This window comes from Hippocampus guttulatus, chromosome 1 (assembly GCF_054856545.1).
Source record: "Hippocampus guttulatus isolate MCC_2025c chromosome 1, RoL_Hgut_1.0, whole genome shotgun sequence".
Classification (NCBI taxonomy): Eukaryota; Metazoa; Chordata; class Actinopteri; order Syngnathiformes; family Syngnathidae; genus Hippocampus; species Hippocampus guttulatus.
The window spans coordinates 28,375,303-28,399,959 of NC_141261.1; the positions used below are offsets into that span (position 1 = coordinate 28,375,303).

At 45.2% G+C, this 24,657-nt stretch overlaps 3 protein-coding genes across 4 annotated transcripts in view; 1 reads left to right on the forward strand and 2 right to left on the reverse strand.

Annotated features, from left to right (window-relative positions):
- Positions 1 to 10,316, forward strand: part of slc2a4rg (SLC2A4 regulator) — a 60,931-nt gene extending 50,615 nt beyond the window's left edge. The window contains exons 7-8 of the mRNA XM_086124572.1: positions 9 to 139; positions 1,006 to 10,316. Coding sequence (XP_085980698.1) covers positions 9 to 139; positions 1,006 to 1,117 — 243 coding nt within the window. The 3' untranslated portion in view covers positions 1,118 to 10,316. The remainder of the gene's footprint in view (positions 1 to 8; positions 140 to 1,005) is intronic.
- Positions 10,317 to 15,297: 4,981 nt separating this feature from the next.
- LOC147211259 (zinc finger and BTB domain-containing protein 46-like) lies at positions 15,298 to 20,516 on the reverse strand. The gene is made up of 2 exons (XM_086124601.1): positions 19,604 to 20,516; positions 15,298 to 18,854 (listed from the first exon to the last, which is right to left on the reverse strand). The coding sequence occupies exons 1-2, from the start codon at positions 19,718 to 19,720 to the stop codon at positions 18,420 to 18,422; spliced, it is 552 nt and encodes a 183-aa protein (XP_085980727.1). The 5' UTR covers positions 19,721 to 20,516; the 3' UTR covers positions 15,298 to 18,419.
- A 112-nt stretch (positions 20,517 to 20,628) lies between these two features.
- zbtb46 (zinc finger and BTB domain containing 46) overlaps positions 20,629 to 24,657 on the reverse strand; it is a 92,845-nt gene continuing 88,816 nt past the window's right edge. For both annotated transcript variants that reach the window (XM_086124590.1, XM_086124584.1), the window contains exon 7: positions 20,629 to 24,574. In XM_086124590.1, the coding sequence (XP_085980716.1) occupies positions 23,802 to 24,574 (773 nt within the window). In that variant the 3' untranslated portion in view covers positions 20,629 to 23,801. The remainder of the gene's footprint in view (positions 24,575 to 24,657) is intronic.

Sequence of the window (24,657 nt, forward strand, 5' to 3'; positions counted from 1 at the left end):
ATGCGCAGGGGCCTGCGGTGACTCACGTGCGTACAGTGAGTATCGGAGAAAAGCGGCAGCCGGCATCCGGCACAAATGGCATCGGTAACAAGAACCAGGCTTTAATCATGACGACGCCTAAATCTGCAGCAGGAAACAGGTACGCGGCGACGTGTTCCTTTTGTCGTTGTGTCTTGGATTTCAAACTACAGATTGATTTTTCTTTACAATGCACAAAATGTGGCGAAAAAAAACAAATAAAAAATCCTGCTCATGTTATTTATTTTTTATTTATAGCTCATTTATTTTAAAATAATCAATATTTAATCAAATACATGCACCATAAGACATTGTTTATTGCATTTTATATCAAAGTTATTAATAATAAAACAATCATCGACTCTGTTGTTTGATTGGTGTAACTTGTCATTACCCACATACTTCCTTTGTTAATTCATATTTGCTCAACAGTAAATCAATAATTATGACTACAGGAATATAGTTATTGCTGTAAAGATTATTAACACTGTTGAAATGCTCAGTGGGCCCGATTTTTAAAAAATGGCGGCAGGTACTTTCCTCGGTGCAATACATCCATGCACTCTATCCATTATGGGTCACCAACCTTTATAAGACGGAGAGCTTGGCTACGGATTAATATGAATGGCGAGCTGTTTGGTACACACTTCTCAATGAACACATTTGCTCAAATGGCCTTTCCTCGCTTTATTCTTTAAGGCTAGTGATAGCCATCGACCGTATGTGAAGACACTGCTCATCTGAATCATTTCCCACATGGGTGATCAACAACGATTTAACAGATTCGTGCATGCAACTCCTGTTGCCAGAAATCTCCGCATGTGTTTCTATTTTCAAGGGCAACATTGCAAGGGAATCACAATGCCCTACGATTGTTGAGCTATATGGTGGTGACCCTTGGTATACATCAGACATGTGCGGTGAGCGTGTGGTTGAAGTGTACTCGATATGCGTGCACTTAATGCTTTCTCATGTGCTGTCGCGAAGGAAACCCCGCGGGGAGGCCAAGAAGTGCCGAAAGGTGTACGGCATGGAGAAGAAAGAGATGTGGTGCACGGCCTGTCGCTGGAAGAAGGCCTGTCAGAGATTCACCGACTAAAAGCCCTCCCTCACTTTTAGTAGCCCCGCCCCCTTCATCCGGCAAGATGAGCTCCGCTATTTGGGGCTGGAGCAGGCTTCTTCTTCTTCTTCTGCTTCTCAGTGCTCCGTCCTGCAGAGCAGCGGGAGGTTTGACTTCGCTCTCTACTCTTTCCAAACAGAAAAAAAAAAAAAGTAACGGAGAAAAAGGAACCTTCTGCTGGTTTTGAAACTTTTTTCTTAAGACTGAGAGACTTTTCACTCGCTCACTGTTGATAAATAATGGGGGATGGGGGTGTAGGGCAGAAACTTCTATTTGAATTGGGAACTGTCAGATGACTTTTTTCACTTTTTTCCACCCAATGTGTAAAACGACAAATATTTTGATATACTCAGTTGGTCACTCGAGCAGCAGCGTGGCGTAAGCTATTGTTGACGGATCAGCGGACGGGTACACGAACCTCCAGAGCACATCAGCGTCACACTGTTAAAAAGACGGCCAAACCTCCGGTTGAGTTCCAGCCACGTCTCATCATGGTTGTAAGACGCGCCTGTCCATTCAATCAGGCTTTCATTACCGCCAGCCAAGACATCGTCACATTTTGCAACGATGCACAAAACCCTCTCACCACGTGGTACAAAAAGAATAAGGATTCCTTCCTTTCATTTCCCACAATATGCCTGAGAGATGTACAGAATATAAGAAATATATTTCCCCTTCCTCTTGCGCTTAAAGATATGCACCTTGAAGAAGCGAGTCGACTTTTACAAGTATCACTGTAAGCCTGGGAGAGAGGATATGCATTTGATATAGAGAGTTTATTTTCGGCACGGGCGTGCTGAAGCAACTAGCAGTTGCACCGTGCAATCGGCAGCATTACAACTTGTTGAATTATTGTCTTTCTTTCTTTATTGTTGTCATTGTTGTGAGCCCAGACAGAAAGGCTCAACTTTTCTTTGGGTTTCATTTAACAGCTGATGTTTTGAGATTCTGAGATCGTTTGTCGTCACCGTGGATTGTCCTTAACTGCCCTTTCAAACCCCCACACGCAACGCCGACTGACCTCACGTACGCTGGATGGAAAAAGTCAACACAGCCACGCTTAAATGGCAGGTCTTTGTGCTGAAAAATAAGAGCAAGATAATGCAGTCAAAACCTACAGGATATCATGTACAAGTCAATTCAAAAGAGACATTGGGAAATGTTATGGCCCGATGAAACCAAGGTCGTTGGACATCATTTCAGAAGATATGTTTGCCGCAACCACGTTATCGCTTTTTTCCCCCTCCAAAATATTGAATTATTCTTTCAATTGAGTTGTACAGGTTATAAGTCACAAGTACACGATTTTATCTTGGTCTCATTTTTGCATATCGCAAACCCTGGGATTTGAACAGGGGTGTGTAGACTTTTTATACCCACCGTTCATAGTGAGCCCACCATCACTTCCTGTTTGTCGGGCAGGCCTTTAATGTGGAAGGCTTTAGCATTAGCACACCTGACCTCACTGGAACATTTGTTGTTTGTAATCCTTCAAGTGATCCTACGCTGGGTTGGATAACGTTCGGACACTCGTCATCAAATACATTTGAAATGCAGCTTTGACGTGATTTGTAATAAGCTGAAGGTAGTTCTCAGTTTGCTTGTTTATTTGTTTGTTTTCTTCCCAGATTTAAACTTGCCGATTGATTTTTTTAGATGAGTTAGTGAGGGGAATTGCCTCACTTAATCACGAACCCATTTTGAATTCGCCCAAGATACGCAAGAGAGCTGAGGAGAATGATAGCCAGTGACAATCAAGACATTTCGATTGACGCAACCGGCAGCTTTGTGTTTTGCTAAATGACCGTCATTGGTGATTTTAGTGATGAAAGTAGACGAAACCCTCGCTCATCACGTAGTTTGTTAGGTGTTTTTGTTCCCGAAAGAGTGACATGTTTTGCTAATTATTGTAGAATTCCTACATTCAAATACCCAAGAAGCTCTTGACATTTCCCCTCTTTAGCAAGCTATATAGTCGTCGTCCTTTTACTTGACTAAATTGTGTTTTAAATTTTTATACAGTACATTAGAACCCCGGCGCAGGAACAGAGGATCTATTTTTCCGAGCATTTTTTTCAGTGCAGATTTGATTGCGTCTCATCTGCGCAGCCCTCCATCCATCGTCACGGAGATGTGACAAACATACAGGCTATCACAGCAGGTGCACTTTGTCCTCCGTTGCCTTGGAAACATCCCCTTTCTTGAGGATTGCCCAAGTGTATGCATAGTATCTTGTCAGTTTCCATGTTTCTCCTTTTTTTTCTTTTTTTGTTTTTTTTAAACTCCAGTAAAGTGATAAGCTAGCTCTCTCTTGCCCTGTGATTGGCTGACCTCGTAACGGACAGAAACCTCACAAAAGTGCCAACGACAAGAACATAACAAAAAGGAAAGCTATACTGATCTGAATCAAATTGCACTACATTGCACTGCGTAACGATACTTTTTTTTTTTCATTTTCTCCATCAACATTTTCAATACACACACGATTTAAAAGCCATTGTTCCGTTTTCCCAAAACTGATGTTTGAGGGCAATTGCCCAATGAGAGAAATGAGACGTCAGGGATTGAAAACGCCTCCCATTATCATCACCATCATCTTCATGGTCCTCATCCGCTGAACTGTTCTGGCCCTTCTTTGTCTTTTGTACGCACCAGAGTTGTGTTAGTCGTGTTTCCTCCAGTGCGGTACCATTGCGTGCGTGAGGAGTTGTGTGCTCGATTCTCACGATTCTTCACGATCCTCGGACCTTCATCTGCACTGTGATTGCGCTTCCCACTCGCTTGAATGAATCCCTCTGTGCATCGTGTGCGGTGTGTGTGTGGCGTGTGTGTGTGTGTGTGTGTGTGCGCGCGCATGAGCTCATACCACTTGTCACCAAGATAGACGAGGAACCCAGTCGATGACTTTCCAAAACAAGCACTTTTACAGCTCTTCCACCGGCATATGCGTTGACCCGGGGTGTCCAAAACTTCAACCACCCAAGGTGTGCATACAGAAACAACAAAAGATACGAGGCCATTTTGTTATGCTTCATCTTAATTTATTCAAGACACTAAAAGCAAAAGTGTCAACGGGAGAAGGAACAGCGAATATCCGAGACGAATGGACCGCCAAACTAAACTAACTAAAAAGTTTGTAATTGCCTATCAACGGCACTATATCGCGGCAAAGCACTTTTTTACAATTTGATAAGCCGATGAGCTTCACTCGTTCTGTGTCCGCGCTTGTAGCGCAAAACACTTCTCAAATCATCTTTCACCAATTAAAATGAATGGGAACGCCATCAATATGTCAAGTCAAGTCAACAGTATTTATAGAGCACTTTCAAACAGCCATCGCTGCATACAAAGTGCTATACATGGAGCAATTTAACATGCACAATAAACAGTAAGACAAATCGGTAATAAAGGCGGTAGAAAGCACCAAACAGTAAAACCAAGAACAAATCTAAGTCATGCTGAGTCGAATGCCAAAGAATACAAGTGAGTTTTGAGGAGGGTTTTGAAGATGGGCAGCGAGGAGGCTTGCCGAATGTTCAGTGGGAGGTCATTCCAGAGAGAGGGACCAGCAACAGAAAAGGCTCGATCCCCTCTGAGCCTCAGTTTAGTTCTTGGTACTTCTGTAATGTGTTTATTACTCAGAAAAATAGCAATCTATCATATGTGTACATTATAAAGCCACCAGCAATGTCATCCTTATATAGAATTTAAATCATGAAACCATTTTTTTGGCTTCATTTTTTACTCCAATTCCACGAACTCTGTGCTGATCCTTGTGTGCCCAATGGCCACTTGGGGGGAGTGTAATACAGACAGCAAATATACATGGAGGTAGGCATAGCTGTACAGTAAGCCGCAATAAAATTAGGCGATCATGGCAGAAGATAAAGAGTATATGCCGGTGATTTTTGTTAGATGACTCATGTCATCTGTATTTTTTTCAAGCACTGCTATTCTCCCTCATTAAAATCCACATGGCAACTTTTTTGTGTTTTTGGGTGGAAGCTGGACCGGATCAATGGCATTTCCATTCATTTCAGTGGGAAAAGATGATTTAAAAGTATTTTGTGTTACGACCGCGGTCATGCTGCGAATTGAATTTGTCTCTCAAGACATCGCTGCAACTTGATTTACTGGCGCGCCGCAAAGCAAAAAGACTGCTAACATAGACGTCAGGCCCCATTTTGGACACCCCTGATTCACGTGGCGATTGCGCTTCCACGCATCCAGCTGAGCTGTGTGTTACGTGCGTGCGCGCTGGTACCCTACATCTGCTTTGGGACTTTTGATCGAGCAGCAACCCCGCAGGTGACCAACCCAAGCTCCCAAGCAAGCACTTTTATCTCCTCCACCAGCACGTGTAGCTCAAGCGCATAGAGCGCCTTCAGTCCACCTTTTGTGTTGCACTAATCTTGCCAGTGACGATCAAGCCCGTCGTGGTGTAACCTTGACCACGCTTAACTGAGGTCGCTTGTTGCTAATCGTGATTCATTTCCACACAAAAAGACATTGGGAGAAGAGCGCCGATGGGTGGGCGAAGAGGCGATTGTCGACTGGCATGAGCTGACACGAGACGGCTTCAGGACTTTTGTTTTTGTACATATGCAGCATAAAGCGAACCCTGATGCTTTTTCATATATCTTATTTTGTTGTTGTTTCTCTCTTATATTAAAAGGAAACATTTTTTACAGCAAGATGCTCTGGAATTTTTTTTTTTACGTTGATTTGAGAAGCTGTTGTGAACATACGATAAAGCTGATGTCAAGTCAAAAATGTTTTTTGCAACAATATATTCTGTGGTCCCACACTAGTCTAAACATAATATTGTAATTAAAATTGTGTTGGTGGGCTAAGAATTAAGGAGACTGATCACCTGTTTTAACCCATCCAAGGAAGCTAATATTTTATGCGGCACTGCCACCGGCTGTTTTCAGATTCAGAAAACGTTATTTATCCCCGTGGGGCAATTACATCGTGTGGACTGAAATTAAGCGCGCATCGCGGCTCACCTGTTTTCTGGCCATTATTTTTACATCAATTTCAGTCGACCGGAGGGGCCGGTGCTTCATAAAATGTCAGCCTGCTTAGATGGTTGAAAGCGGCTGAATTTGTATTCCTAATTCCGAATCCGCAAACACAAAAGTAATCAGAATACCACGTTTCAACTCGTGTGACCACATAGAACAAATGATTGCAAAGAACATTTTTGACTTGACTTCCGCTTTAAGATTCTATTGTGGCTTTGAGGACGGAGCAGGGCGGAACCTGTTGAATGTAAAACTTACAAAAATAAAAGTTGCTTTGGTTGTTGTATGTGCCGTGTGTACTTTCCTCATGATTTTGGCATCCAAATGTTTCAACGCCGCTGCGGCGTCTTTCGCCGCACTGCTTGGTCATATGGAAGGGCAGCAACTGCGCAGTATTGCTCGATTTACAGAAGAAGGACTATCTTACTAATAATGTTTTATTCACTACTGCCTTCCTATGCAAAGCCGTTTGAGCATTTAGTCACTTCGTGTCCATGTACTATTTGTCCTCACTAGTAAGACAATTCAGCGCTAGAAGAACATATGTGCATATGTTTAGTGATATTTTGGAATTTAGGGTTAGGTTCAGCAACAGACGGAATTTGTTTTCCTAAAACGTCATTGTGTACGTGCCTCTGGATTGGCAGACCGGGGTGGTCGTCCCTCTTTTTAAAAGGGGGGACCAGAGGGTGTGTTCCAACTACAGAGGGATCACACTCCTCAGCCTCCCTGGTAAGGTCTATTCAGGGGTGCTGGAGAGGAGGGTCCGTCAGGAAGTCGAGCCTCAGATTGAGGAGGAGCAGTGTGGTTTTCGTCCCGGCCGTGGAACAGTGGACCAGCTCTACGCCCTTAGCAGGGTCCTCGAGGGTATGTGGGAATTCGCCCAACCAGTCTACATGTGTTTTGTGGACTTGGAGAAGGCGTTTGACCATGTCCCTCGGGGAGTTCTGTGGAGGGTGCTTCGTGGGTATGGGGTACCGAACCCCCTGATACGGGCTGTTCGGTCACTATACCACCGATGTCAGAGTTTGGTTCGCATTGCCGGCAATAAGTCGGAATCGTTTCCAGTGAGGGTAGGACTCCGCCAAGGCTGCCCTTTGTCGCCGATTCTGTTCATAACCTTTATGGACAGAATTTCTAGGCGCAGCCGAAGCGTTGAGGGGGTCCGTTTTGGTGGCCTCAGTATTGCATCCCTGCTTTTTGCAGATGATGTGGTGCTGTTGGCTCCTTCAAACAGGGCTCTCCAACGCTCACTGGAGCGTTTCGCAGCCGAGTGTGAAGCGGTTGGGATGAAAATCAGCACCTCCAAATCTGAAACCATGGTCCTCAGTCGGAAAAGGGTGGAGTGCCCCCTCCGGGTCGGGAAGAGATCTTGCCCCAAGTGGAGGAGTTTAAGTATCTTGGGGTCTTGTTCACGAATGAGGGCAGGAGGGAGCGAGAGATTGACAGGCGGATCGGTGCAGCGTCTGCTGTGATGCGGACGTTGTATCGGTCTGTCGTGGTGAAGAAGGAGCTGAGCCAAAGGGCGAAGCTCTCAATTTACCGGTCGATCTACGTTCCAACCCTCATCTATGGTCACGAGCTATGGGTCGTGACCGAAAGAACGAGATCCCGGATACAAGCGGCCGAAATGAGTTTTCTCCGCAGGGTGTCCGGGCTCTCCCTTAGAGATAAGGTGAGAAGCTCGGTCATCCGGGAGGGGCTCAAAGTCGAGCGGCTTCTCGTCCACATCGAGAGGAGCCAGATGAGGTGGCTTGGGCATCTGATTCGGATGCCTCCTGAACGCCTCCCTGGTGAGGTGTTCCGGGCATGTCCCACCGGGAGCAGACCCCGAGGAAGACCCAGGACACGCTGGAGAGACTATGTCACACAGCTGGCCTGGGAACGCCTCGGGATCCCCCGGGGAGAGCTGGAAGAAGTAGCTAGGGAGAGGGAAGTCTGGGCTTCCCTGCTAAAGCTGTTGCCCCCGCGACCCGGCCCCGGATAAGCGGTAGAAGATGGATGGATGGATGGATGGGTTAGGTTCAGCAACAGACGGAATTTGTTTTCCTAAAACGTCATTGCTATAAATGACAAGGCATACAGTAGTACAATGCGTACTGCACAAGCTTTGATTGTTCAAGCTTTCAAAACAAACATTTAAAATACCTCCAAAACCTGATGTGCTTGCAAAAGTGAAGGCATTTTTGAAATTGGACGTCATAAACATGTTTAGGGACACAAAGCTACGATGAAAGCCTCAAGCCTGATTACAATTTGCTGGTGACCAGTGTTATTTTTAGGACAAAGAGGCTCCTTAGTACATGGACCTTAAGCAGAATGTCAACCAACCGCCTTTCCATAGACTCCTTTTTTTTCTTTTTCTTTCAGTTTTTCTGTGGTTTCTGCCCCCCAAAAAGCATTTTTTTGCCATCACATTAAGCCATCAGGACCCTTCAAATGTGCACCGAGGACGCCGCCATATGTATTTTTTTCCCAAATATGTTAGAATTGTGCTGCTGTGTTATTGTTTTTTTTTTAATTGTGGAATGTCAGTTTTTTTGTGCATCAGCAGCAAAGCTTTTCAAATCCAACGTGGCGCCTCACAATGGCAGCCGCGCTCTGATTGCTTCCTTCTGTCTCTCACATGGACCAGCGTTTCTTTTCTCTTGGGTTGGTCGAGCCCCACAAGCGCCGCAAGTCTTGGGCTTTTTTTTTTTGTTTATTTTGTTATTTTTCTCGTTGATTGATTGATGGATTTTGACTGCTTGAGTTTCGAGGTTATTTCACATGTCAAGAATGCTTCTGGTTTCATTCGGAAATATGACACTGAATGCTATATGTGTTGCCCACTCTGTACAGTAATGCGTTACTGAAATGTAAACATGTCCATCATTATGGAAACACATGGAGCATTTAGTGAATATCCAGCCTCAGGTCCAGGTACTCGTATACTCTTTGTACTCACTAGTAAGTCAATGACCATCTCACGAGTAATGGCCCCCCCCCCCTCCCTCAACTGTGTGGCATTTCTACAAATACAAATTTCTACAACTTCGGCGTACTGGTGGGGACAACACAGCTAGTGGGCCTTTTGCTGCTATCAGTTGGGTTCAGCAGGCTAGTAGTGCACCACAGGAATTTACTAGTAAGTTTGTCAACTAGTTGCAATGTTCCAATAGTAATCATAGTTGTCCAATTATTCTTAGAAAGTTCATCTTGAAGTGAGGATGAAGAGCACACAGTTTTGTATAACTAGTAACATGTAGCTTTGTATACTAGTATGCCAAATGAAAAACAGTATGACAAAGACTCTAATACTGCACAGCTACATGTTAATAGTGTGGTAAAACAACTAGTGGGCAGTTTGGTGCTGCTATTAGGGTTCAGGAAATTACCTGTCCACGACACAAGCCGAGTACTTCAGCCTAGTAGAGATACAAGTGCACATTAGTCTCCTAATTTGGATGCCCTGTGTTGCAGTTTTGCCTTAATGATAACATGCAGTTGTTGTAGTAGTATGCCAAGTTGTTGTCCAAAGAGCGTACTAGTACACAACTACATTTTACTGAGACAAAAGTAGTAGTGGCCGTTTTGGTGCTACTCGTCGGGTCTAGGATGATACACGGTCATGACACAAGTATAGTAGTAGTCTAGTAGCGTTTCAATTGCATAGTAGTCTACTTGTGCCCAATTTTGCCTAACTAGTAACATGTCTGACCAATTTAGTGAAGTTGTCCTGCTACATGGACTTTAAAATGAATAACAATACTGACATCCAGCCTATGGTTGTACTAGTAGGTCAAAAGTGTCACTAGTAGTGGGGAAAAAAATTCCAGTTGTTCTACTAGTGTGCCCTTAGTTGTTGATAACATGTTTAAGGTCACAGTAGTAGGTAAGATTATTTAGGGGAAAAAAATTACAAATCCAAGCTGGATTTTAAGGCTGTCGAATAAACGCTTCAACGACTTTCTGTATGTCTGCCATACATTTGAGGGTGACCGGATGGTTTTGTCGTCTCATGATCATCAGCAGCAGCACCGCTCTGACAGGCGAAGAGTTTTTGTGTGAATGTCAAGCACCCGAGGGCTGAGCACGTTTAATGGTCATGTGGTCATGTGATCTATGTGATGTCATGTGAGTGAAAGCAAATAAAAAGGAAATGGAACACACCTGCCATTGATGTTTTATTGTGTTGGGAACGTAATCTATACATTGTCAAGTCAAGTCAACAGTATTTATAGAGCACTTTCAAACAGCCATCGCTGCATACAAAGTGCTGTACATGGAGCAATTTAACATGCACAATAAACAGTAAGACAAATCGGTAATAAAGGCGGTAGAAAGCACCAAACAGTAAAACCAAGAACAAATCTAAGTCATGCTGAGTCGAATGCCAAAGAATACAAGTGAGTTTTGAGGAGGGTTTTGAAGATGGGCAGCGAGGAGGCTTGCCGAATGTTCAGTGGGAGGTCATTCCAGAGAGAGGGACCAGCAACAGAAAAGGCTCGATCCCCTCTGAGCCTCAGTTTAGTTCTTGGTACTTCTAATAAAGTCTGGTCCACAGACCTGAGGCGCCGGGCAGGTGTGTAGGGGCGGATGAGCTCAGAGAGGTAAGGTGGCGCGAGATTATTTAGAGATTTGAAAACAAATAAGAGGATCTTGAAAATAACTCTAAAATGAATGGGGAGCCAGTGAAGGGATGCCTGAGTAGGAGTTATGTGCTCCCTCTTACGAGTACCAGTCAAGAGGCGAGCAGCGGCATTCTGGACCAGCTGAAGGCGCTTAATGGAGGACTGGCTGACTCCAAAGTAAAGGGCATTGCAGTAATCGAGCCGGGATGTGACAAAGGCATGAATTACTGTCTCAAAGTGTTCATGTGAGAGGAGAGGTTTTATTTTGGCCAGCTGTCTAAGGTGCAAGAAGCTGGATTTAACAACGGCACCAATTTGCCGATCGAGTTTGAAATCACTGTCCAGTTTAAGGCCCAAGTTTGAGACTGTTGACTTAAGATAAGGAGACAGGGGGCCCAAGTCTACAGGATGGAATGTACAAGGGCCACTGGGAACAAACAATATCACCTCTGTCTTCTTTTCATTGAATCTCAAGAAATTTTGTGCCATCCAGGTTTTGATTTCTTCCAGACAGGATAGGAGTGGCCTTAATGAGAAGGGGTCTTTCTTGCTCAGTGGGACATAGATCTGGCAGTCATCTGCATAGCAGTGGAAGGGAATACCATGTTTCCTTAAGATGGAACCCAATGGGAGCAGATACAGCGAGAACAGCAGAGGCCCCAGAATTGAGCCCTGTGGAACACCACATGACAGGGGAGCAGTGCGTGACTCAGAGCAGCCAAGGCTGACACAGAAGGTTCTGTCAGCTAAATAGGACCTAAACCACTCAAGAGCACTGCCGCCAATGCCCACCAAGTGCTGCAAACGAGTCAGCAGAATACTGTGATCCACTGTATCAAATGCTGCAGTTAAGTCCAATAAAACTAGACACATGTGGTCTCCAGAGTCATTTGCCAGAAGGATGTCATTAGAAACGCGTAACAGGGCTGACTCCGTGCTATGCATCGTCTTGAAACCTGACTGGAAGACCTCCAAGATGTCATGTTCATCCAAGAAAAATTTCAATTGCATGTGCACCACTTTTTCCAGAATTTTGGAAATGAAAGGCAGTTTGGAAATGGGCCTGAAACTTGACAGCACATCTGGATCAAGACCAGGTTTCTTGATCAAGGGTTGGACCACAGCATGTTTAAACTGTTGGGGAACTACACCAGAAGAGAGGCTGCTGTTGATGATATCCAAGACTGATGCGCCAACACTCGGGAGAACCTCCTGAAAGAAGTGCGGGGGAAGAGAGTCGCAAGGGGAGCCAGATGGCTTCGTCTGGCGAACTACATCCTCCAAAAGCGCCAAGGACACAGTTTCAAAAGAATTTAGCACAGCTGAACATGGAACATGGACAGAGGGGTCAGATGCGGTATTTGAGACCGGAGTCCTAGCTGTAGAGACCTTATCAATGAAAAACTGAAGGAATCTGTTGCACATCTCGGGTGAAGAATCCGATCAAGTAGGCAGAGGGGGTTTGAGTACAGAATCTATCGTTTTAAATAGTGCGCGTGGGTTGTGACGGTTAGCTTGAATAAGGTCTGACAGATATTCTCTTTTGGCCTCTTTTACTGTGAGCTGGTAGTTACGCCAGCAGTCTTTCCAAATTTGATAAGAGACATGCAATTTGTCATTTTTCCACTTGCGTTCGGCTTTGCGACACCCCTGACTAGCTGCGCGGGTAATGTCGTTAAACCATGGCTCGGGTTTAGGTTTTGGGAGCACAGTTTTTGAAGGAGCCACCAAATCCAGGATGGCACGGCATGATGAGTTGAACCAAGAGGTGAGTTCCTCTGTGTTAGACGAGGGTACGCAAAGGTTATTAAAGGCATCAGAGAAACGACTAGCAGTGCGAGGGTTAAAAATTCGGCGTTTAAAACTAGGAGCGGCAGATTTCACAGCAGCATGCGATAAGACTACGTCAAATAAAACTGCCATGTGATCAGAAATCCCATTTTCAAGGACTTCCAGATTTGACACCGGTAGACCATAAGCAAGGACAAGGTCTAAAATATGACCTTGTTCATGTGTCGGGCTGGTCACATACTGCACGAAATTAAAAGAGTCGATAAGTCTTAAGAAGTCCTTTGCTAGCGTTTTTTCCGGACAGCACACATGGATATTAAAATCTCCCATTAGGAGGATATGATCATATCTCAGCCTGATTTCCGCAAGAAAGGTTGAAAAGTCGCTTAAAAAGTCTTTGTTGTATTTAGGAGGACGGTAAATGACAACATAGAGCACCGGGAAAACACGACCGACTTCAAAGAAGGTTGCTTCAAAGCTGGTGGCCGATGTGGTGAATCTGCACCGTTAACATTTGAAATTGTTCTTAAAGATGCTCACCGTTCCTCCACCACGGCCTGATGTCCTCGGGGTATCGAGGAAACCACAGTCAGGTGGCAACAATTCAAGCAAAGCGTTGTACTCACCAGTACCTGCCCAAGTCTCCGTCAGACACAGGAAATCCAAGTCATTGGAAAGGAAATACTCCCTCAGAATATGGGTCTTGTTCGTCAGCGACCGGGCGTTTAACAACGCGATCCTTGTGGGAGTAGCAACGGGAGGGATTGCCTCTTCCGATCGCCGAGCCCGGGGGAATTCCCTCAAAAGCTTTCGCTGGATTCCTCCCCGAGAAAGGCGTGGAGGGTAGAAATGCCGTGGCGCGATGGGAGAGCCAACGACTGTTAGCAAGCACGAGGCGACGGGGTTGAGGGCACACCACGCCGGAGCGATCGAAGTGTGTCTCAGATCCCGTTTTAGCTTCACGAGCTGACCGCTACGTTTGCCGCGGCGGCGGCGCTTCTGTGAAGGGGGCGAGCGAACGCGGAAGAGATTAGCCGGCAGGTTAGCCAAGAACGGAGGTAGCGTCTTTTCACCACCGTCTTGCCAAAACGCGGCCGAATCTCCGACGTGTTGTTGAATCAATAACAACGATCGGCGATCATAAACCAACCGAGACGCTGTTAGGGAGGTAGTAACAAGCATTGCGAAAAGTAAAAAAAAACGAAATTGCAGGAGCGTCGCCGAACACACTGGCGCACAAGCGGCCATCTTGGCATCCTTGCATTGTGTACAAACCTCATCCTCATGATGGTTAGTCCCCCATTAATCCGTTCCTGCTTTCAGAACGCCCCCCCCTCCAAATGAGAAAAAGAGCGCTGAAGGTTGAATGCCCTACCTTGAAAACCAACTTTGAAACCCTCACACAAGATAGGAACCTTACTTTGCAAGGCTCGAAATTGGCGTTTTTACATCACAGTATGCGAGTCAAAATTCTAATTTTGCACCGCAATCAAACACATTGAAACCCCACCACTGTGAATTGGCGTTGGGTACGTTGCAAAACGCAGAGCGGCCAACTGTTACGGGAATCCCTGAGCTCACGGCAGCCCCTGGGAATCCCTCAAAACCGATCCTGTATTGCGTACACTGAAAATTATTGGATCACGACAAGCAGTTATTTTTAAAAGTGTGATTAGTAACAAACACATGATTGCAAAATCGCAGTGTTATTAAAATTGAATACAATTGGCAATTTTGCTATTTTAGCAATGTGAACTCTATGCACACGATTTGCCTTTGTGGGTCATACAAAGTGAGATGGCAGGCGAAATCGGTCCCCTGAGTTTTGAGTTTGACACCAACGATGCAAATACAGTCTAAAATAACTGAAATTGAGGACAGTCGTGAACCTGCTGCATGACTACGTTGCATGCTAAAATGCTCGCTGCTCAAGGGAACTTGCACAAAGGCAGTTAAAGCCTTTTTGTATGTAGTTCCTTACGTTTTTGATACAAGAAATCATGTTTGTTCAATTGTATACTCACGTGAAAGTGGCCCACTGGAAATGCTTCTTGACAATAAAAGTTTGCTGTGAATTTAAGAAATATAATCTGTTTATTTTAAAAAGGGAAACCAATTGGTTGTTCATTATAAAGTGAAATGTACGAAGAAAAAATATTTACATCAATACATTATCCAGGTGAATTTTCAGCAGGATACTAGAGTGTCGAAGTATTCGATAGAAGCAGCCCTACATTCATCCTTCCCTTTACGTTGTTGTATTTTTATTGTTGAATAAAGCGGTTGCGTTCCGTCTCGGGGATCAACCTGCAAAAATAGCTCCTCAAATGAAGTAACATAATCAAACCTGCTTCTCAAAGGCAAGGTGTATTTTTTTAATGTTATCAGTAGCATATTTAGCATTTTGGTCTAAAAAAATAAAAAGACTGTATGAAACGGGATTTTTTTTTCCTGAGCACAATATTCATTGTGTGGAAAAAAAAGGACGTGTGCTTTTGTTTTCTTGTGCCAATTCAAAACAGGTAATTTACAGTAAGACGTTCAGAACAACAGAAGAAGTTAAATCAGACTTACAGCCAGCCTTTTTTGTGCACTTGAAGAGTGTTTATTTTCAGAGTGGGCGTACTTTTTGGAAGCTGAACAGCTTTGAAAGGCAAAATCGGTCGACGTGTCTTTTTCGCCCTCTTGTGGACAACTGTCTGTACCAAAAAAGCACGCGTGAAACATCTTTTAACAGCAGCAATTTCAAAATTTATTAAGACTGATTGATTTTTGCAATAATAGTCAAGCTAATTCTTCCACGAAACATGACATTAGCTTGCACGGCCCTTAGGCCAACATCAAAACTGGAGGCTGAAGGTCAGCTGAAAAAACATGGCGTGATCAAAACTTGCAAGGAACCCAAAACTATCTGCACTAGAGCACTTACTCTGCCCAAATCAAGAACAAACAAACAAAAAAAAGGACAGGGCAGATTGTTGTTTTTTGGGGGGTTATTTTACACATTTTGTTACAAACACAGGTTTTGTATCATCAATATAAAGTCTGTTTCATACTGAACAATATTCCCAGTGAAAATAAGCAAAGCTCAAGCTTCAAGTGCGACCTTGTACAAATCAAAGACCCTCTTAAAGTTGAGAAAATAAATATCATTGTTTTATAAATTCATATATATGAAGGTACACACATCACCCTTAGTAGAAGAACAAACTAAAGTAAAAAGCGGCAATTTTGAAATATAGTATACTGTAGAGATACCCATATCTATGGCTTCATGATTTGCACGTGTGAGTCAAGCAAAATGAGGAATTGTCAACATCGAAGAATTACCCATACTCCTTTGCACTAGAGCAAATAGTTCCAGTTTTGCATCGCGTGGAATGAGAGTTGTGCGCGGACGCTGAAGACATCGCTTTGGTATAACGAAACGAACACGGGCATGCAGTTGGACCACGACCACACGCACCCCGACAACGAAAAAGGACACAGGCGCTCATCAACGAAAAACGGTGGGAAGGGGAAATCTTGATTTGTCTGGAAAGGTTTCATCTGATCCCGCTGGAGAATCAGCCAACGTGTCTCACAAGCGCGCAGGTCAACAGGTCATCGAGGCACATATTTGAGGCGGTTGTTGGCAAACGTTTTCCTGAAGTTCGACCCGGTATGAGGAAGAAGATGAGGTTGAGGCTATGAGAAGAGTGCAGGGGTTTCTCTCACACAGGCACACGCACACAAACATCATGAACATTCGTTGAAATCCACTCCCCAATGTCTTCGTTTGTCGCCCATCCACACCCGATCAAATGGCCACGAGCTCATAAGTGGGTCAAACAAAAACCCAATAAATAACACAAATGGAATCAAGAAGGAGTACTGAGAAGTGCAGTCCATCCACGGCACCTTTTGAAGAGCGACAGGCCTAATGTGAGCCGGACTCACGATCCCAACAGTGTTCGTTTGTCTGCACGCTGCCTCTCTTTGTCGATTGTTTGTCATGTGAGATGCGCTTTTGACAAAACTCGCCTACGCAGCCCTTCAGAGTTGAGACAACAATAACAACATGTGCACTTCATCAAAATGTGACAAAGGAAAAAAAACAAAAGCACATCAAAAATGTCCAAAAGCACCTGCACACACACAGACTATGGAACAAAAGCACTTCTGTATACAAGGTACGAGATTGTTTTTGGTTCACTATTCATCAATTAGTGTCCATTAGTGATGCAAAAAGCATGTGCAGAATATATGTCGCAATCAATATCAAACAGACAGCCTTAATAGTGTCCCCCCGCCCCCATAGAAAAAAAGCAAATACGACAGAAAAAGCGGCAACTGGCACAATAAAAAGGTTGAGCTTGCATGGCTTGCGGTCCACAACAAGGCAAAGTATAAAAGCTTCTTCTTCTTGTTCTTTTTTTTCTCCAAATTGTCCACTTTATAAAACATCCCCAAATTAAAACACAACAAAGCTTAGCATCCAGCACTTAATAATAATAATGAATAGTAACATCAAGCACAGTAATCAGAGTTGCGATAATCATAATAAGACATGTCATCTCCAGTTGTCAATAACGCACGTTGAAAACATTACAACAATCTTGGGAAAGGAATAAAGACTTTGCGAGTGTCCTTGCATACGTCCCACTCTGTTCACACACACACACACACACACACACACACACACACACACACACACACACACACACACACACACACACGCCAGTAAAGAAAAGGGAAGAATCCGCCACCACACAACCAATAAATAGCCAACAATAACAAAATTCTCGCAATATCAACCACACATTTTCAGTCACTTTTTGTCACAATATGAACGCAAGCAGGGCCTTCATCCCGCCCCCTGAAAACAGATCAAGCGTGGGGGGGGGTCTGCATATCGTGAATCATGGTTGCGTGACTGAATCAGAAGAGGGGGAGGGGGGGAAAAAAACATCATCAGATTGAAGGAAGGCAGGTCTTCGTTCCACCGAGACGGACAAGCATCCACTCGGTTCACATCCATTTTCATTCCAAACTATTTTATGAACATATTCCAAAACTCCACTGAACCGTAGCAACTGTGAACCAAACTGAAGGAAAAATGAAAGACCCCCCCCATATCCCTCTCCTACCTCTCTGACACTTGAGTTTGGAGGTCAAAGGCGATAAAAAACAATAACCTGCACAAAGGGTCAGTGATTCCAATGCGCCGATAACAGTCAAGAGGACGTCAATCCTTAAAGGTAGGTGCGGTCACCGAGTTGTTCAGGTCAGTCAAAATCAGATTCGGCTTGTAAACCGTGGGCTCGGTTGCTTCGATAGGAGTCAGTGTCATTAAAGTGCAAGTCTGCGGCAGTAGGACTCGGTCCACAGTGTGCCGTGGGACCGCCCGCCTCGTCCCCACGACACGTGGAGCTTTGCAATAGATTGAGACCAAAAAAAAAAAAAAAAAAGTCGATTGACATGCTCCATTTACTCACAGAAAGTCAAAAATCGGACATGGAGGGGAACCACTTCCTTTCCTCGTGCCGACAGTGATCCCTGGTTTCCATGGTGATTGCGGTGGCAAACGCGCCAAGTCACAGGCCAGAGTCCGCCACGCCCTCGGCCTCAAACTCAAAGAGACTGAAGGAGCAAAACACGGCATCAGAGGTAAAAGGAGGTAAGCAGAAAAAAGACGCGCGATCACTCTTGGTCAGCTGTGTGTTTCCGTTATTTATAAATCTTTGTGGCCACATTTCCATCCCCAAGGGAGGCCGAGCCACCACGGCGAGGCCAGGAGATTCCTGTAAGATCCCCAACAAGATCTTCACAGATGGGTTGTCGAGCCGCAAGCACGGTTCCGAGCAGGTTTTAGGAGACCCACGCAAAGTCCCTCTCGCTCCCGTTCTGCGGCTCGCCCTCCTGCGCCGAGGAATCGCTCTCCTCCTTTTCGTTGTCCAGCGCTCGGCGAGTCTCCGCCGCCATGCCGGAATCCTTCCACTTGGCCGCGTGGTCCTCCCCGTCACCCATCGTCTCGCCGTCGCCTTCCGGCATCATTTCCTCCTCGCCGTCGCCGTCGCACTCGGCCTGGTCTTCGTGGAAGCGATCGCCCGGGTACAACTCCTCCTCCGGAGAGATGTCCCCCCCGGCTTCGCCGCCGTGATCCAGGAGCGCCGCCATTCCCCGACCGGAGCAGTCGACGCAGACGCCGTGGCGCCGCGAGCCGTGTTTGATTCCGACACTGGCCGCAGACATGAACACGCGGCTGCACACTTTACACACGTACTTCTTGTCTTTACTGTGCACCTGCAAGATGGACGCACATCGGCAAGCACGAGTAAGTCCATTGGATACATTCAAGGGGACACAAGATGCAAGTTGGGGCATATTCTCATGCTTTCCTGGCCGCAGGCACTCTCACATCCACTCAAATCTGTCATTAAGTCACCCTGAAGCCAGCCACGCACTATGGGTGGAGCAACCTTCAAAGGTCAAATTTGGCCAGTAAGTAAGTAACTCTAGCGCTCCGTGAAGGCAAAACAACTTGAAAAAGGGACAATTTAGACTAGAGTGTTCCATTAACTTGCCACGCTTGTTTCTGGAATGTGGGAGGAAACCAGAGTACCCGGAGAAAAGCCACGCAGGCATGGGGAGAAAATGCAAACTCCACACAGAGAGGCCGGAGCCAGAATCAAACCCTGCGCCTCGGCACTGTGAGACCGACGTGCTAACCGGTCGTCCATGGCAGAATTCATTGTTTCATTCAGGACTAAAAAGTCATTTTCGTCCTGAATCAGCAAAGAAGCGTGTCCCTTTTTTTAAATTAAATAAAAGGTTTCCACCTTTGGTGGTGACAGTGTATTGGTCTTATCTTTTTTTTTTCTTTAAAAAACAAAATGTTTTCAAAATGTTGAGCAATTGGGCAGAGCTGCTGGCCCATCCAAACCGAGCCACAAATTTTACTCCCAAAATTTGGAAAGGATGACACCATCATGCACCAGTTAAAACATCCCGCGATACTGCCCCCTTACATTGATGACATCATAGCAACTCACCAGTGTGTGCCTCTTCATGTGTTCCCTCCTGGTGAACTTCTTGCCACAGATTTCGCACGGGTAGGGCCTCTCGCCAGTGTGGGAGCGCATGTGCCTCTTGAGGATGCACTGGTGCATGGCAGAAAAACTGCAATAGGGGCACTTGAACTTTTTACGGATCACTGTGAAGTCATTCACTGCAGGGACAAAGAGAGGAGAGTGGGGGAAGGGGGCGGGGGGTGCAGAGGTAGAGAGAGAGAGAGAAAAAAAGATTAGACTTGAATAAATGGCTTTTAAATAAACACATCAATTTTCAGTGATTGCACTTCATTAGCAGGCCGCTTAACAAATAAAAGTCTCATCAATCCCCATGGCCACCCGGATCCCAGTCAAAGCTACAGTAGCCCTGGCAACAGTTCTTCCGCGACACTAAAGAGTCAAAGGAAAAGGGATCGTGTAAACACTGGCGCTACATTGAGTCGGCTTTAGATGCTGGAGAAGGTTTTTGCGACGGACAACACTGTTGTAAACACAAAGGCTGGCGGTGGGGACATAAAAAACAAAAAAAAATAATCACACGCACAAAGGGAAACTCAAGGTAAAGAGTGCTGACACGAGTTTCACATCTAAGGTAAAGGTCAGGTGAGGCAACGTCTAGAATTACGTCTCCAGCTGAGTCTTAAATGGCTGTTCAGAAGTGTGTGTGTGTGTGTGTGTGTGCACGCGCGTGTAAGATACATGAGAATGTATGACCATGAAAGCTCAGAGCTGGAGTGGAGTGAAAACAAAGCAGCGTTGAATGACACAGTTAAACGACATAAAATAATTACCTCCATTTTCATGACTTCTGCTCTGAGTAATGCAAGCAAAAGGGATGGGGTGGAAAGAAACGCGCGCGCACACACACACACACACACACACACACACAAAACATGCAAGAACACAAAGAGTTCAAGCTACTGCATTGACATATTGTTAGTTTTGTTGTGTGGCTGTCAATGTGCATGACACCTGGACAAAGGAGCAAAAGCAGCAACAACAGCAGATAAGTTTCCACGTTTTATTGAACTTTCATTGCAACACGTTTTCAATTTTTTTAAAAAAAAGAAAAATACATGTTGTCATACAGCACCTTCTCAAAAGAGACAAGATCAGAATACACACAGCAACATACTGTATACCACCTTATGCAAAAGAAGAACTAATGAAGTGATCCTGATGAGATCCTTCCAGCTGTTGCAGCTGCTGTCCAGGACAGCGCGTGTTATTACCTGAGAAATTGGATTTTTGTGTCTGAAAGGATTTGGCATGTGGGGAGCTGGTATCAAAAAGGCTATCAGTTCCTGCTCTGCTTCTATTGGGCACATGGAAGCACAATTACTAAGACAAAGTTCAAGGGAAACTCAGACGCATGTCTACTGCCACTGCAGGTGCACAAGATTAGATAGAGCTCAAGGTTCGCCACGCACCGAGCTACATGGACGAACACGTCTGAACTGGATGATTGTGCAAAAATAAATAAATAAAAAATACAGTATTTACTGAATCACAAACACTATATCGCAACGTCAAAGAAGAAGTAGATGACCCTGGATAGCATAGCTGTATTGCCATAATCAGAGGTGTAAAATCTAGATTCAGAAAGTAAAAACCCTGCCACAGTTAGGCTTCAGCCGCAGGTGCTTCGACTCTGAGGAGATCGTTTATTTGCTGGATGAGTCGAACCACCCGTGGTGAAAGCCAACCTGTGGCAACGTTTTTACTTAATGAACCTGGATGTCACACCAGTGCTAATAATACAATGAAAGGAAACAAAAGGAGAGAAATTTGGATATGTGAGAGGCTCTTGGCCTATTTCGGCTTTATGCGATCAGCGATCGGAAGGTTTAAAAAAAAAAGAAGAAAAAAACCCGATACTCGATCACCGATTCGATAAGAAGATGGAGTGATCTATTTCAAACTCTTGCAATCTTGAGCTTCTTCAGCTGCTAAACAAGTCTTAGGAACTACGTCAAGTTCTGCACCTTTTTGGCTCCTATTGGAAGCTGTATGAATTGTACAAGTCCGCAATGATTATTTGGTCCTACGTCGTTTACCCACTTTTTAGCTGCCGTCTATGTGACGCAGTCACACATTCTCAAAGTCGTTTGTGGCTCGGACTGAGCTGTATTGATTCGCCCCCGCCTCGCAAATTGCATTGACTCTATAAGTCATTGCAACGCGATCGTAGATCAACAAACGTTCGTCATGATCACAGGATATCTCGTATCATCGTTGAGCAAACGTTTCGTGTGTCTTATCAAAAATAAAAATAAAAAAACGGAGCTATTTCCGTGTTTGTTCAAACAACACGTCTGCCTGCTGGTGATATCTGTGATTGGCTGAATGTGCGCGGCTGCAAGACTACGGGGGTGATGAAAGCTATTTGAATTAAGGAGATGTTATAATTAAATAACACACATGCGGTAGTTGTTTTTCACTTAAATAAAATGTTAGTTTTTTTTAAAAAACTTTTTAACCACAGAAAAAAAGAACACACAAATGCTATTAATGAGTGACTGGATGGTCTTGGGGGGGGGGGGTTGCAAAAGTGTTCGACCCCCCTGAACGTTTGCCATTTTGCCACATTTCAGGCTTCAAAGATATAAAATTGATTTTTTTTTGGGGGGGGGGGTGAATAATCACCACCTACTGGGACACAATTGTGAAGTGGAATGAAATTCATTCAATATGATTTGAGAAATAAAAACTGAAAAGAGAAGTGTGCAAAATGTTGCACTGTTCAATGAATCACATTGAAATGGAGAGAGTATCGGACCACTGCAAAGCTACCAAGACTTGGCCAATCCATCTCAACTTTCAGCCCAAACAAGGAGAGCACTGATCAGAGATGCAGCCAAGATGCCCATGTTCACTCGGGATGAGCTGCAGAGATCCACAGCTGAGGTGAGGGAATTTGGGACAACTATTAGTCGCACACGACGCAAATTTAGTCTTTCTGAAAGAGTGGCAAGAAGAAAGCCATTTCTCAAAGACAACCATGTAAAGTCTTGTTTTGAAGTTTGACAAGCCACCTGAGAGACACAGCAAAAAAAAAAAAAAACGGTGGGAGAATTTGCTCATGTCAGATGAAACCAAAATGGAATTTTTTTGAGGCAAGATGCAAAACAAGATGTTTGGCGTAAAACAACACTGCACATCGCCCTGAACATACCATCTTCGCTGTCAAACATGGTGCAGCCAATGTCATGTTCTGGGCCTGCTTTATGCTCACTCTAAATCTTTGGCAGAAATGAGCGTGAATCCAAACAAGTACTCATGCAAGGTCCGATCTCCTGCAGCTAGTTGTTGTATTACTCCAGTTCCTTTCGTTGAGTCCTGAGCTCACCAGTATCTTCCCACACCAGTGACATCACTGAATTCATCGGGTCTAAAGAGCACCTGCCCCTCTGTCGCCACTTCCTCTTTTGATTAGGGGTCAAGGGTTAAGGAGGGCTGTAGCCACAAAGGACCAATTACGGGCCATCTCTGGCCACTCTCAAAGGCAAAGACCTCAAGATGCGGGATGGAGAGAAAATGACACTACCCAACCCCCCAGCTGACTGTTACTGGCCCATTGTTTTGGCTTGCTTTGTCCTGTGGCGCACAGCTTTCCATTTAAACTGCACCACAGAGAAGAGCTCAGGTTATTATGGTGACAAAGGACAAGCTTCTGCTAATCCTGCACCTGGAGGTGGACACGGCACTTTTGTTCAAAGCATCTTTGAGTTTCAAATGCTTCTGCGGGAGAAGAGCAAATGGTGCAGTGCAACCAATGTCCTGCAGGTGACGGTGTTGCTTAGGGTGTTGAGACAGCACAGCCTGGCAGATTGGAATTATTTCGAGTTGTGCTTTCTCCCTAATTGAGAGGAGGATGGGAAGATAATGTTTGGAAGGAAATGGAAAGTTACTGCCAGGCATCACAACATGTGATTGTCTGTGAGGACTTCAAGTACTTCATACATAAATTCATTAAATGGTAATAAGACCAGCTTTGCATAGACATTTTTAAGATCGTCTTCAATATTCTGAAGGTATAAATTAAATTCACTTCTATCAAAACCAAAATAAAAATAAAAGATTACGTCAGGAAGCCTTCTCATCACATGAGTGGCGTGAGTGCACATGTGAGATGAACAACTGCTGGCTTTGAATATAACTCTGCATCCTTGAGATTCTCTCAGTTCTCTACATCCAAAATGCTACGGTTACTAATTTCAACGTTCAACTCTTCGGAATACCTCCACAGGGGGACTCGATCCCCATCACGAGACGTGCTCGTGCTACTGCCTAGCACAGCTCCTGGCACAGACCCCACCTGGCAGCATACTTTAATGTGGGTGGCCAGGTTTTTCTGGGTGCTAAAAGACTTTGCACACGCCGGGCAGACGTGGCCCCTCTCTTTGGAGTGCACCGAGGACAAGTGCCTGTGCAGGTCTGTGCGGTCCCTGAAATGCTTCAGACAGTACACGCACTGCATGAGCTTTTTCTTAAAATGGATGGTCTTCTCATGGCGGTCCGCGTTGGACTTGAGGGTGAAGCTCGCCGGGCACTGCGAACATAGGTAGCGCGCCGGGCTGGGCTCGGCCACGGCGGGGCGATACAGAGATTGGGGGTCGGGGAGAAACTGGGACTGGCAAGTCCGGCTGAACGGACCGGGCATGCTTGGCCAGTCCAGGGACATAGCCACGAGAGACAAGCTGTGGCGGTACTCGTGCTCCCTGAGAAACTCCAGACTGCTGAACAGCCGCTTGCACAGGGAGCAAGCAAACCCCTGCGAGGTCCAGGCACCGGTCTCTGGCAGGACCCCCGATTTGCTCTCCTTGGCCATCGCCGCCAGACCCTCGATCTGGCTGGAAGCGATGAACACTGACGTCGGCACCGTCAGAGAACCAGCACAAGTCGAATTGGCCATCTGATCCCCTTCAGGAGGTGACGTGTCACCTTCCAAGCCTGAACAAGACAGAGAAAGAAAATCATTCAAAGAACTGCGTGCAAGCCACAACACGGGTGCTCATGACCGGAATACTCAAGGC